Source organism: Ammospiza nelsoni, chromosome 21 (assembly GCF_027579445.1).
Source record: "Ammospiza nelsoni isolate bAmmNel1 chromosome 21, bAmmNel1.pri, whole genome shotgun sequence".
Classification (NCBI taxonomy): Eukaryota; Metazoa; Chordata; class Aves; order Passeriformes; family Passerellidae; genus Ammospiza; species Ammospiza nelsoni.
In genome coordinates this window covers 7872809-7884985 of record NC_080653.1, presented here as the reverse complement: position 1 = coordinate 7884985, position 12177 = coordinate 7872809, and the positions used below count along the sequence as shown (strand labels likewise).

The 12177-nt window shown below is 39.7% G+C and overlaps 1 protein-coding gene across 2 annotated transcripts in view; it reads right to left on the bottom strand.

Moving 5' to 3' along the window:
* The window catches only part of TAOK1 (TAO kinase 1), a 65191-nt gene that overhangs the window by 24338 nt on the left and 28676 nt on the right, over positions 1–12177 (bottom strand). For both annotated transcript variants that reach the window (XM_059487207.1, XM_059487208.1), the window contains exons 3-9: positions 8851–8922; positions 5833–5934; positions 4994–5039; positions 4003–4099; positions 3530–3643; positions 2677–2768; positions 114–207 (exon numbers count right to left, since the gene is read on the bottom strand). In XM_059487207.1, the coding sequence (XP_059343190.1) occupies positions 114–207; positions 2677–2768; positions 3530–3643; positions 4003–4099; positions 4994–5039; positions 5833–5934; positions 8851–8922 (617 nt within the window). The remainder of the gene's footprint in view (positions 1–113; positions 208–2676; positions 2769–3529; positions 3644–4002; positions 4100–4993; positions 5040–5832; positions 5935–8850; positions 8923–12177) is intronic.

The window sequence follows — 12177 nt, the reverse complement described above, 5'->3', positions numbered from 1 at the left end:
ACCTTCCAGCTCACATCCTCCCAAGAGGACTCCAGCCATTTCAAGAACTCAGCATGACAAAGCACTCCATTTACAGCCATCCCCTCCAACATTCCTCCCTCAGCAATACTCACCATTCATTAGACTGTAGTGTAGGGGATTCATTCTGCGCTATGTGATATAAGGCACTCATTGCGTTCATGTTAAACAAAGGAGGCTTCCTTTCCGCTGCACACAAGAGAAAAGAAGTTTTTATATTGGGAGATAGTCTCATGTTGTTGCTCTTTTTATTTATTTTTTTTTTACAGTTTACAACTCTTTAAAAAGAAAACCACATCAGCAAAATCCCTACGGCCTGAACATGGAACCCCAAACCAACCCTACCCTGCAATCAGACAGATATGTTGGCATATGTCCTGTGCCATTGCAGAAGATGAAAGCCCTTTGAAGATCAAATGCCTTGTCCTCTCAAGCTTTTAAATTACGTGGTTTATCATAGTTGAGTTCTCTGACTCATTGTAATGTACTAAAATAGGAGTAAGTTAACAGTAAGCTCTATACTGGGTGTTCAGCCACTAAGCATTCCTGGCTTCATACACCCCCCCTTTGTTTTTTTTAATCTACAGTTGCTAAAAAGCTAAGAAATACTTATTTCTAGCAGGATAGCAGTGATGAAGAAAATGCTGGTTACAAGAACCATCAAATCACACTTAACTGACTAAGCACATGGGCAGGAAGTCAGCAACAGGCCAACTCTTTATACTATTTTGAGAGTTGCCTTCTCTCTTTGGCTCTTCTCTCTTTCAAGCTTGTATTACTCTTATAGACTGACACAGCATGAAAGCCTAATGAGGAAGGAGATGATCTCACTGTAACAACAAAATTGAAGCTTCATAAGAATGTTTATGGGGCAAACTTTATAAAGCTCAGCCTTGCCATAGACATTCCAGAGAAGCTGGTCAGGCCACGAGGATGTTCCTACACTACTGAAAATGCAACAGAAAACTTTCCTTCCTCGAAAAAAATAAACAACAACAAAAAAATGTGCTGCTTTTCTTAGTCTGCTCAGTTCTGAGTTGAATAGCAGCACTGAACTATGGATCAGAGATCGTGGTACACTCATGGCTACGGCAGGATGGACTAAGCCCTACAAATTCCTCAGACCGGGTAGATTGAGGACTTAAGTCTTTGCTCAAATTCAGCACTTTACCTCCTCTAATCTGTCAGATAACTAGTTGCTGCTATCAAGGATCAGACAGATTATTCATTAAACTATTGGAACTGACTGTTCTCTCTACCTTTTTTTCCCTCTTAGCTCACCTGAATAAAACAGAAATCTTCTGGAAACCCCGAAACCGAGTCCTCAATAAGACCATTTCTAAGACTTACGTGATAATTTGAGAAGACTACAAGACATCTCATTTCCCTGCTGCCTTCCCATGCTTACTCAAAGCAACACAAATGAGCCAGGCATGGACCCAGCCTACACTGCTCTGCTGTCCTGACCTAGTCTCACCTCCCACCACAGCAGCAGCCGTAGACGAAGCCCAACACGCTTCATCCTGCAAGAACGCGGCGTGCAGGACTCCCGGGGGTGTGGTGGCCATGAGCTCACTGCATTCCTGGAGCCCTGCAGCCAGCCAAGTCTCCTTACTCCACTCAGAGCAGGATTCTGTCATGACAGTCACACCCCTTCAACTTGCTTTATATTGGCAACCAAGAGGAAAAAAAAAAGAAACCCCAACAAACAAAATCTCTGCTCTGAAGAAAGAATCTATTTCGCGTCCTGGAAGAAAATGAAGTTGACAGTTTGGAATGCCAGACAGCATTTTCAGCTAAACTGTGCAGTTCACATGGATTAGTGTGTTCCTGAGAGCTCTCACTGCCTGGCTGGGCTGCTCCTCCATGGAGGATGGGTTGGAGCACGAGCAATCAGATCTGACAAGGATGGGAGGACAGCCTCAGGTGCATGGAGCAGTGGCGTGCATGGTGTGCTTCAGCCAGGGTGTTTTTGCTCCAAGAAAACATGATGTGTTAAATTTAAACAGAATGCCATACTAACACTGTCCCTTTAAACTCACATCCTGCTTTAAAGCTTTAAAGGGTCTGTTCTATGGCAATGCAATGCCATCATTTCTTTAAGCTTTGAGTTTCAGGTTACCACTTCAAAATTGGATTATTTCGTATCTTTTTGTTGAAGGAACAAAAAACCTATTCAGAAGTGACAACACACACTGAATACAGCTTTGAAGTTGTCAACTTCTCCAGAACTTCATCACTGCAAAATTTTTAATGTATGTTAAATTTTCACAGAAACAATATCAACTTATAGCACTAAATAGATCTCCACACTGGTACCCTTAATGGTTCACTTCTAAAGCTGCTCAGCAATTGACTGTTTTTCAGTTCAGAAGTTAACTGCCTCTCCCACAGAATGTGAACACCCTTAGTGATATCACTCTCTTTGTCTATATAACTCTTTTTCTTCAGGTAATGAAAACACAAGTTCCATAAACATCAAACTGGAGACTTGGTCTGGAATTCTAGAAAGCACATTTCACTCTCTTTTCTAAAGGTCAGGGCCCAGAGAAACCAGGACAAGAAAAGGAGCACAAATCTTCTGCACTGTGATTCAACTGAATAAATTCCAGGTATTAAATAATAACATTTTAATTTTTTTCAAAGGAAAAAACTTACCTAACTCAATACAGGTAATTCCAAGAGACCAAACATCTACTTTGCCATCATACTGCCCTTCATCCATGGCTAAAATCACTTCTGGGGCCATCCTAAGAAAAGAAACTGGTGCTCAAAATAGGCAGTGGAACACATTATCTCCATCAGTATGAAAAAGATGTTTCCCTGATTTCAGCTACCATAAACAAATATTCCCCAAGCTATCAGGCATGACCATGGGATACTGGGAACAAAGACCAGGCACTCACACTGGTGCAGGCCTGCAGAGGCTGGGTGATGCTCTCCTGTGCTTGCCCAGCTTTCCATTTGTGAGTATCATCACCTTCTCACCCTCCCACATTTCCAATAGTTTAGCTGGCTGACCAACTGTGGTGAAATAATTATAACATGCAGTTGAGTAAACACCACAGATTAGGTGTAAGAGATCAAAAGCATACAAGGGATCTGCAAAGGGGGTGGTTCAGTGAACCTGGCCTTTCCTATGGAAGAAAAAACACTTCAGTTATTTCAACAACCAGACATGGTGAGAATACATGAATTGTTTAAACCACTGGGGGGAGTGATTAAAATATATTACAGATGATTCAATCCCACCTCTATCACTTTAGGTCAGTCTAAGCAGAAAGCAAAATGTTTTTATTACTTTTTGTGAATACAAACACAGGGATACACAATTTCTTGGAACTCAGAGCCTGCTTACTATTGAAACTGTTTTTTCTAACAAAGTACATTTTAATCATCACCACAACTGGAAGATTACAAAGCTAGCTCCAATAAACCCAAGTATATTAAATAGCCAATGCATGATCCTTTCACTTCACAAAGCCAGAAATGAGTAAATCTCTTGGCTTACCAATATGGCGTCCCCACAAATGAGTTGGCAGGAGATGCTATGGAAGCAGACCCAAAGTCAGCAAGTTTCACCTGTCCTGGCTCTGTCAGCAGGATGTTCCCTGCCTTGATATCTCTGGTGATAGAACACAAGTGTCAGTATTACTCCCCTCCTAAGAAGAAAACTCCCTATTGGACAGACTATGAAACACACCAATATTCACATGTTCAAGCTGCAAAATATTCACATTTCCTCCAAACACCAAGTCTTTAACCATTAGGTTAATTGCTTAAAGTGGCCCTTGATTTTGGATTCTTTTGTCTTACATGTTAGTCTTGCTAGTTTTTAGACTACTACAAATAACTTGTTTGGAGTATATGGATACTGTGAAAAGCAAATCTCTGCTTACAATGTAGAATTTGGGATGGAGAGGATAAGGATACAATCAACAAAATAAATTATGTGTATGAGACAGCAAAAGTGTAACTACTCACCTATGGATCATATTGTGAGAATGCAAGTAGGCTAATCCCTGGAGAGCACCATGGGTAATTGCTGCTATTTCCACTTCTTGCAATGGCTTTTTATGAACTTAAGGAAAGAATTTATGTGAAATTCAATATTACAGAAAACAACACAGTTTGCAGCATGCAAGCCAGTACTGTTAACAATGTAAACAGAAATACTAAAAGTCCATTTTCACTGGGTTCAGTATGAGAAGCAAATGTAAAAATAGTTCACAGAGTACATTCTATAATCAGATGTAATCTTCTAACTGTAAACCAGCAGCTATTTACTACGAGAGAGACCACTCTCCAACCATAAACTGCATTCCTGTCAGTTATGTGACCAGTTTCCCAAGTAACTTCTTGAGACTCAGGATTGAGTTTTCCATTAATGAGGTAAAACCCCAAACCCCAGAAATTTACAGCAATTCACACACAAATTTTAGCAACACAGATCAGATTCTGGCAGCTCAGCTTTTGGTCCTGAAATGCTTCCTTCAGCAAGGAACAACTTACTGGCCATACAGAAATCTTCAAAGCCAGGCCATTTTAAGAAGCCTGATAGAAAAATGACCATTTAATGAAAGACCTCATCAGCACAACCCTAACAGTGCTGTAGTGCTATTCTAGTCAACAGGCCTAGAGTTGTTAGTAAGCATTTGGATCAACAGCAAGGGTTTTCAGAAGTAAATCTTGAACTGTCATGGCAGGAGAACCTAAAACTCAGAAGCAAACAAATAGCAGACTGACAACTTTAAAACGGTAAGAACCAAGGAGAAACTAAGCACACCTGGGAAAATCAGTATTCTACACAAAACCCACTACAACTATGCAAGAATTTGACAAACTGCACCTATTTATACACACTCTGGCCCCAAACAAAACTATAAATTCAAGGAAAATTCTGTAATGCTGTAACCCCCTAGTTCAGTACTCTACTTCTGACTTTCCATCAAATAAATATGTGTGACTCACTTACCTTCTAGTAAGTCTGATGCTGATCCTAAACAATATTCCATAACAAGCTGTTATAGGAAGAAATCAAAGTAGTTAGAAAATCTGTAATAGAAAATAAATGTTTTCTAGACTTGTATGGAGAAATCCAGAACTAATTCCTGGAACACACAGTGCAGGCTGCCATAACAAAGCAAATATTGCTTGTACTATAACATAAACTCCATCCCAGCACTGACCCCTCCCACAAGTACAGCTCTAAGTGGAATTAAGCATAACCCTCCAGTAAGATACCAAGCAACACCACTTGCAAGGAAGGCCAAAGCACATTCATGACCAGTTAGATATTGTATTACATATCATATTTTATATGCACATACTTAACAGGAATGTTATACTGCACTTAACAAGCTTATCAGAGTATTAAAGGGCTATTTAGGGATTTACTTAAGATTCTGTCCCAGACAGATTTCAAAAAGAGAAACTAAAACTTTGCCCTACAGATTTATTGAAGCTAACTCACAAAACAGTACTTACAACTTAAACTATTAGTTCAGTAATATGATTTCTTTAGTATATTGCACTACAAAACTTTACTAGTGATGGGTGCACATTATTTCAAATACTCAGTTTATCAAGCTAAATACACTAGAACAGCAACACTTAAATCTAAGCAAAAAGGCAAATTTCCTTAAATCTTGGTTCCAGAAAGTACATCCAGTTTGCTGAGCACCTGCAAGGCCCTTGGCTATGCTCATCTCAGTCTGTACAACACCAGTGCTCAGGTGCCTCCCAAAATCCAGCTGGAGGGATTTCAAAGCACCTTAAAGCAAGGAAGAGAAGTGCAGAGCAGCATTTGCTCACCCATGCTGTATGCTCCCGCAGATAGCAGCCTTTGTATTCTATACTGTTAGGGTGTTTTATTCTTTGGAGGAACTTGACTTCCTTAATAATATCCTGCCATTTCTGTAGGGAATAAAATAAACAGAAAGACTTTTTAGAACTGTTACCTTGTTCTTGTTGTTGTTACTATGTAGTTTAATTATTTCAAGAGGCAAAACTATCTCAAGGTTCAAATCAAAGTAAGTTTGTATCAACACTATGATATTCACTGCTTAACTCCTCAGCAGACCCACAAAATAAGTTGCTGATCAATTAGGCTCAATGCAAGAATTTCTCATCAATGTAATGCTTTATGTTTATATATTTGTATGTGTGCATAGGATATACTGGTAAACACTTAATATCTGAGCAAGTCCTCAAAAAAGAAGTGATCCTCTACTAAGGGATACCAATTCTGTTGTCAAATCAAACATACACCCCAACCTGAAAGAGATGTGGGTGCTAAGTGTCCTTCAGTAGGATCAGCTGCCTCTCTCAGCTCTTGTTACTATAAAGACCTACCCCTACTAGTCACTATATTACACTGGATGAGGCTCACTTTATCAGCTGCCAACTATCTGAGTACATTCTTGATAATGTTTCTCTATTACTAGTTTAATCTTTACAAGGGCCAATTTAAAACTAGTTACCTGCTAGATAAAGGGATGGCTCTGCTGGAGAAAAAATATAAACAGATAAGACAAAGCCAGGTTTATAATAAGGAGAGCTCTGTTAGTGCAACTTTAAAGCACAGAAGAGGCCAAAATGTCAAGTTCCAACGTGTGCCTAGACACTGACACTGCTTGCCTTGGAGACCTCCAACTCCCCCCATGTGTTGCACATCCACATCTCCTCAGGTAATAAAGGCAAGAGTCTGAGAGTGCCACAGCAAAACTACAACCACAGAAAGTACCTTCAATAGTAACTGCAGTGGCTGAAACCATTTAAGTATGCAGCCATAAATGTAAGAGTGTTGACACTGCAAATGCTTTTGAGCAACAGTATCAGTTGTGAAGTTAACCAGAGGGAGAGGAATCCAACACCAAAAGGCTCAAAAGTTGGTTTCCAGGTCCTGTTAATCTCTCAGCACACTCTTCCTCACGTGTTGGTATGTGGGTAGTACTCACAGAGGGACAGAGGGCCCATCCACCGTAAGGTTTTGGAAAACATGTGCAAAACCTCAATAACAATTTTAGGGTTAGAGAAACACACGAAACTGGGGAACACAGAATCCCACAACTGAGGCAGCTGATTGACTACATTAAGCATTTCTCAACACCAGAATGGCTATAGAATGACACAGTGCAGCTATAGCACAAACCCTCTCACTGACACTGGAGTGACTTCGTTGCCTTTTACCTTCAGCCTTAAAGGCTTTGAGGTACTAAGCAATAAAAGCCAAACCAAGAAAGCAGCACCATGTTAAATTTCTATACTGGGAAGAGAGAAGTCATGTATTAGTCAAGAAGTATTCATGATTTCCTGCATAAAAAAAAAGCTCCAAGATCACATTAAGAGCACAGTACTACATTTTTCAAAGGTTTTAAACCTATTCTTAGTACAAAATATGACATTATTTGAGAGAATAATTTTTTCCCACCAATGATAATATCTTATTATGAAACTAAATGATACCAGAATGCCCTTAATCAATTTTCTTTACATCAGCTCTATCATAACTCCAGTGAACTTCTGAACAAAACAAATAAATATGGATGTAAAATAGAAAGTGTTTTAATCCTGCTCTTATTACTTTCTTCAAAATAAAGAAACATACGCATTGAAGACAAACAAAAGCTATTTTTGAAGCATGCACAGTTTGTTTCATTCATGTGAATAGAGTATTTATAGCTCACAGTAATTAAAACAGTAGGACAAGTAGCAAGTACAAATTATTCTTTCATCAGTACACAGTTAAACAAGTCACCGCAGCGACAAAACAGAAACAGGCACAGCAAATTTAACTCTGAAGCTAGAATTCAGGACTGCTGGAGAGACACTGCCACCTCTACCTCCTACACAGACACACACACAGAGGAAGGAATAGTTCAGCCCCTTGGAGTGCAGATGATCAATACACAAAAGGCAGGCACAGAAAGCAATGAGCTGTTAGTCGAACTCATCAGAGCAAGGCTGCTGCTAAGATTGGAATATAGAGAATGGAGGGAGGGAACCATAAATGCTTTGGACAACATGCCTATGAAAAATACTTCTGCTGAAAAATCATGCCATGATTTGATAGATGTTATTTACCAGAAATAATACCAAATTAGCTGCTTGTGTCATCTTGGGCTTTTCAAGAAACTGTATTAGCACTTAAATGTTTCAAGTATAAAATCAACTCTCTCTGCTAAGCATCCCAGGGAAAGGATACACATCTGGGGTGGCCATAAAAACACTTAATGTCCAAATCTCAGAGGCCCACTTGTACAGACCCTTCTGCAAAGACTGCCTTAATCCCTGGCTCTGGCAATTCTTGTGGAATTATGCTGCTGTTCAGATTTTCACACTCATTCATTCACCATTCTTTTTTTGCCTTTGTTTCAGCTGCTCATCAGCAGAGTCATTCAGGGAGAGATGCATTCTGCCTCACTACTTGGTACAAGGAAGGCTCCCTCTCACTACTGCATCCATTTCTATCATTCCTTTGTCCTGGATTTTGGAAATGTATTTAAAATGGAACATTTAAGGGCAGTAAGACACCAACATACAAACTCATCATTTTAATTTTTTTTCCTGTCTACACATTTCTGTGGTCCCAAAAAGAGCCCTTTGTATCTGAAAGAAGAGAGTTCCACCTCTCTTTTTTCAGGAGCAGACTACACAGAAATACACAGAACAGTAAATTGATTTATTTACACAGTACTCTTATTCACATTTGCAGTTATAGAAAATATATAGAAAATATTTCTCCTGCAGGAACCCAAGCTAACTAAAACCATCCCAATATAGCAATTATTTGCAATGATCAAGGTTTAATATACAACATGTTTTACATACCTCATTGGACTGCTTCCCACTATATGACATTTTCTTGATGGCCACCACTTCATTGGTGCGCACATCACGTGCCTGTAACAGGAAAACACAATCCATCAGCTCCTTCAGGCCCCAGCTTTCCATAAGATGCAAACCACACACAATCATCAAATAATCTCTATTCTTAACTAACTTTTGCAGAACATTAAACTAAAATATCTTCCAGAGTTGTGACTGCTGCAAAAATTAGGAATTTCTTTCCAAAGTGAAAGGGAGACAAGGTGTGATATTTTTCCATGCTCAGCATCCACCAAGTCTCTACAGGAGTCAAGCATTGTGACTTAAACTAAAACTCAGCTCTGATTCAAGTAGAAGAGATTTTCCCTAAATCACCTTCTCTCCCTGCCCAGGTCCATTCCACATGAAACAGAAGCAAGGCTCAGCCACCCAGTTCCACTCAATCCATAAGGAAAGATGTCACATGATGCACTGGAGACAGCCACCAGTGTCTGGAGCAGGTTTCTCCCCAGTGGTCCCAAAAATTTTGTGTCTTAAAGGAAGGCAGAAGATACAAGAGAGACATGGCAGCAATCCAAGTGACCCATCTTCAGATGAGGCTTCTCAATTTCATAGTATTGTTATTTACACTGCACCATAAATGTACATGGTTTTTCACACTTCAAAGGCAAACTTCCTGACTTCAGACAGCAACAATGCAAGGCAAGGACTAGACAAGAAGCTTTGTTTAACTCAGCACCAAAGCAAGGGCTCATTCTCCACAGCAGGAGAAGAGGCAGCACCTTGCAGGAAGGATGGTTCCAAATAAGACCCCAGATTTCCTCTGTTAGAGATTTCAGCAGCACAGGAGGGTGGTGGAGGAAAAGACCTTTGAGTCTCTGTGATAATAATAATCAACTTGGACATGAAGCCAAATGATATAAATCAGAATCATGTGCACCACAGCATTCACAGATGACTGATGAAAATGTTGATTTTTAATATATTTGTACTATCAAGCACAACCTACCAGAACATGGATTAATGAAGTACTAGGGCTCTGCCTTTTGTAAAAAGATTTTTCAGTCATGTTTTAATTCTGCTGTTCATTAAAGAGATTCCCAGAATTCCCTGCCAGTCTTTATTTCAACTGGCTATGATAAGCTTGAACCAATACTATTTTTACTTTTCTTTCTGTTTCAGAGGATCCTCTCACTGACAGTACCTGTAAAGTTGGGGGGGGAGATTATTTTTGTTGTTTGAGACAAAAAGAATAAAATTCTGACTGCTAGATCTTTACTGACTAAAGACAATCTCTGAAACATTCAACTGTGTGAAGAACTGCCAATAAAGCAGGGAAGCAAAATACTACAGTAAAGCAGAAGGAACCCAGCTCTAACAAAAGAGAGTGGGTTATTCTTCTGCTCCATCTGCAGTGTTCCAGTGTAGTAGGTTTCCTGTGTCAAGCAAAAGCTATTATTACACTGCAGAGCAGGGAGTAGGGTAAGGATAATACCAAAAATGATTCAGAGGTGCCAGACTTGCAGTTTCTAAGAAACTAAAACCATGAGGTGAACCAGCAAAATTCATATCAATTATAAAAGGAAAAAAAAAATGAAAGGAACTTTTTGCTATGAAGGATGCAACAGAAACAAAGAGACAGGAGTAAGATCAATATATATCACCCATTGGTGGGATCACTGCTAAAAGGGAAGAAAGATGGGTACAACTATCAGTAAAACCCTAAACTCTATTTTAAATTAGATAGGAGAGATTTCAGGATTATATGGATTTTCTATTGGGTAATTACCCCCACATCTATTTATCAATCAAATTTTTGGTGCAGGCTGCATGCCATGAAAGCTGCCTGGAGAGAGGATGCTTTGCATCAGAAAACCCAAGCAAACAACACCTGACAGAGTCTGCTGAACACCTACAGTCCTAGAGAGGGAGAACTGTCCTGGCTGACACCCCAGAAATACTAAAATCACAGAGTTGCATTTGCTTTTTTAAGTTTCCCTGTGATCTGGGATAATTGAAAAACAATTCCTAGACAAAAGCCAGGAAGATGTGCAAGGGCAGCTCCCTTTAACCATCCAAATGAGCAAGGCTTGTTTCATGGCAGACATGTATGCACATATATCCTGCTTTCTTCCAAAAACTCCACACAAAGGATCAACATCTGGTGACCAGAGTAGCTTCAGCATTGATACAGGCAAAGTATGCACAAAGAAAAAGTGGAGTATGTCACTGGCTTCAGTAATATCATTTAAAGCAGTTATTAACTATAATCCAACATTATGTTAATTAGAGAAAGTTTAATTGTTTGCAGTAGCAGAATCAAAATTTTGTCAAGAAACTTAAGAAGTTTTATTTCTAGCTTTACAGAGGAATAAAGCACCCAAGAGACAGACTCCCCTATGTTTCAGTTCTTCATGCTTTCACAATTAATTTCCCTTTCCAGAGTTGTCTCTCTGATCTTTTGGGCTTCTCTTTGAAGGATGGGGCACGTTGCATGGAGCAGTTTTAGATTCAACATCTCAGAACCATTAGTAGTAAAAAGACACAACACAAAACTTAGAGGTTTAAACTTCCTAACACAGAAACAGCAACAGAGTGCCCTTATCAGAAACCTTCTCTTGACAAAAATGAAGCCCCTACATGGGCTGGGGTTGTGTGATACACTGCTTAGACTTGTCTTTAAGCAAGTGCCAAATCAGAGGTACTTTCTGACAAAGAAGCACAATCCGAATGCCAGCAAGTAATTGCACTCTATAGTGAGTAAATACCAATCTATAATGAACTGGTGATTTAAAATGGTGGGGGGAAAAGAGAAAGAATGGCTAGAAATTAATGGCCTCTGAGTTGCAATTGCTTTGGAGATGGAGCTGGTAATGGGCCATCAGCCCTTACCACAAGGACAAAGTTCAGGCAGGCTACAAAAACCCCATGGCAGCTTCCTGCTGGTGTTTGGGAATGCTGTTTGCCTCCAGCTCACAGCCTATCTGCAGCTGCATTTTGGGTTTCCATATCTGTGTGGTCCATGCGTGCCTCTGAAAGATACAGTGTTCCAAAAAAACTTCCACAAAATTTCTTCAATAATATTTCCACATAGCAGGAAGACAGATCTGTCAGCTCCCCCCCTTGATATTCACTGTTTAACCAAAGTGAGGTGAATTTAAGGCCACAGGTGAAGACTGTTTCGTTAAAAAACACTTCCTCCCCCAGATCTGTTCCCAGACAGTGGTGGCTCATAGTTTTAAGCAGGGAAAAAAAATTAAGAAGCTTTTCCTAATTAGTTCATCTGTGCTGCATTAAATTTGTGCTGGAAGGTTCCCAACATGGTCTGCT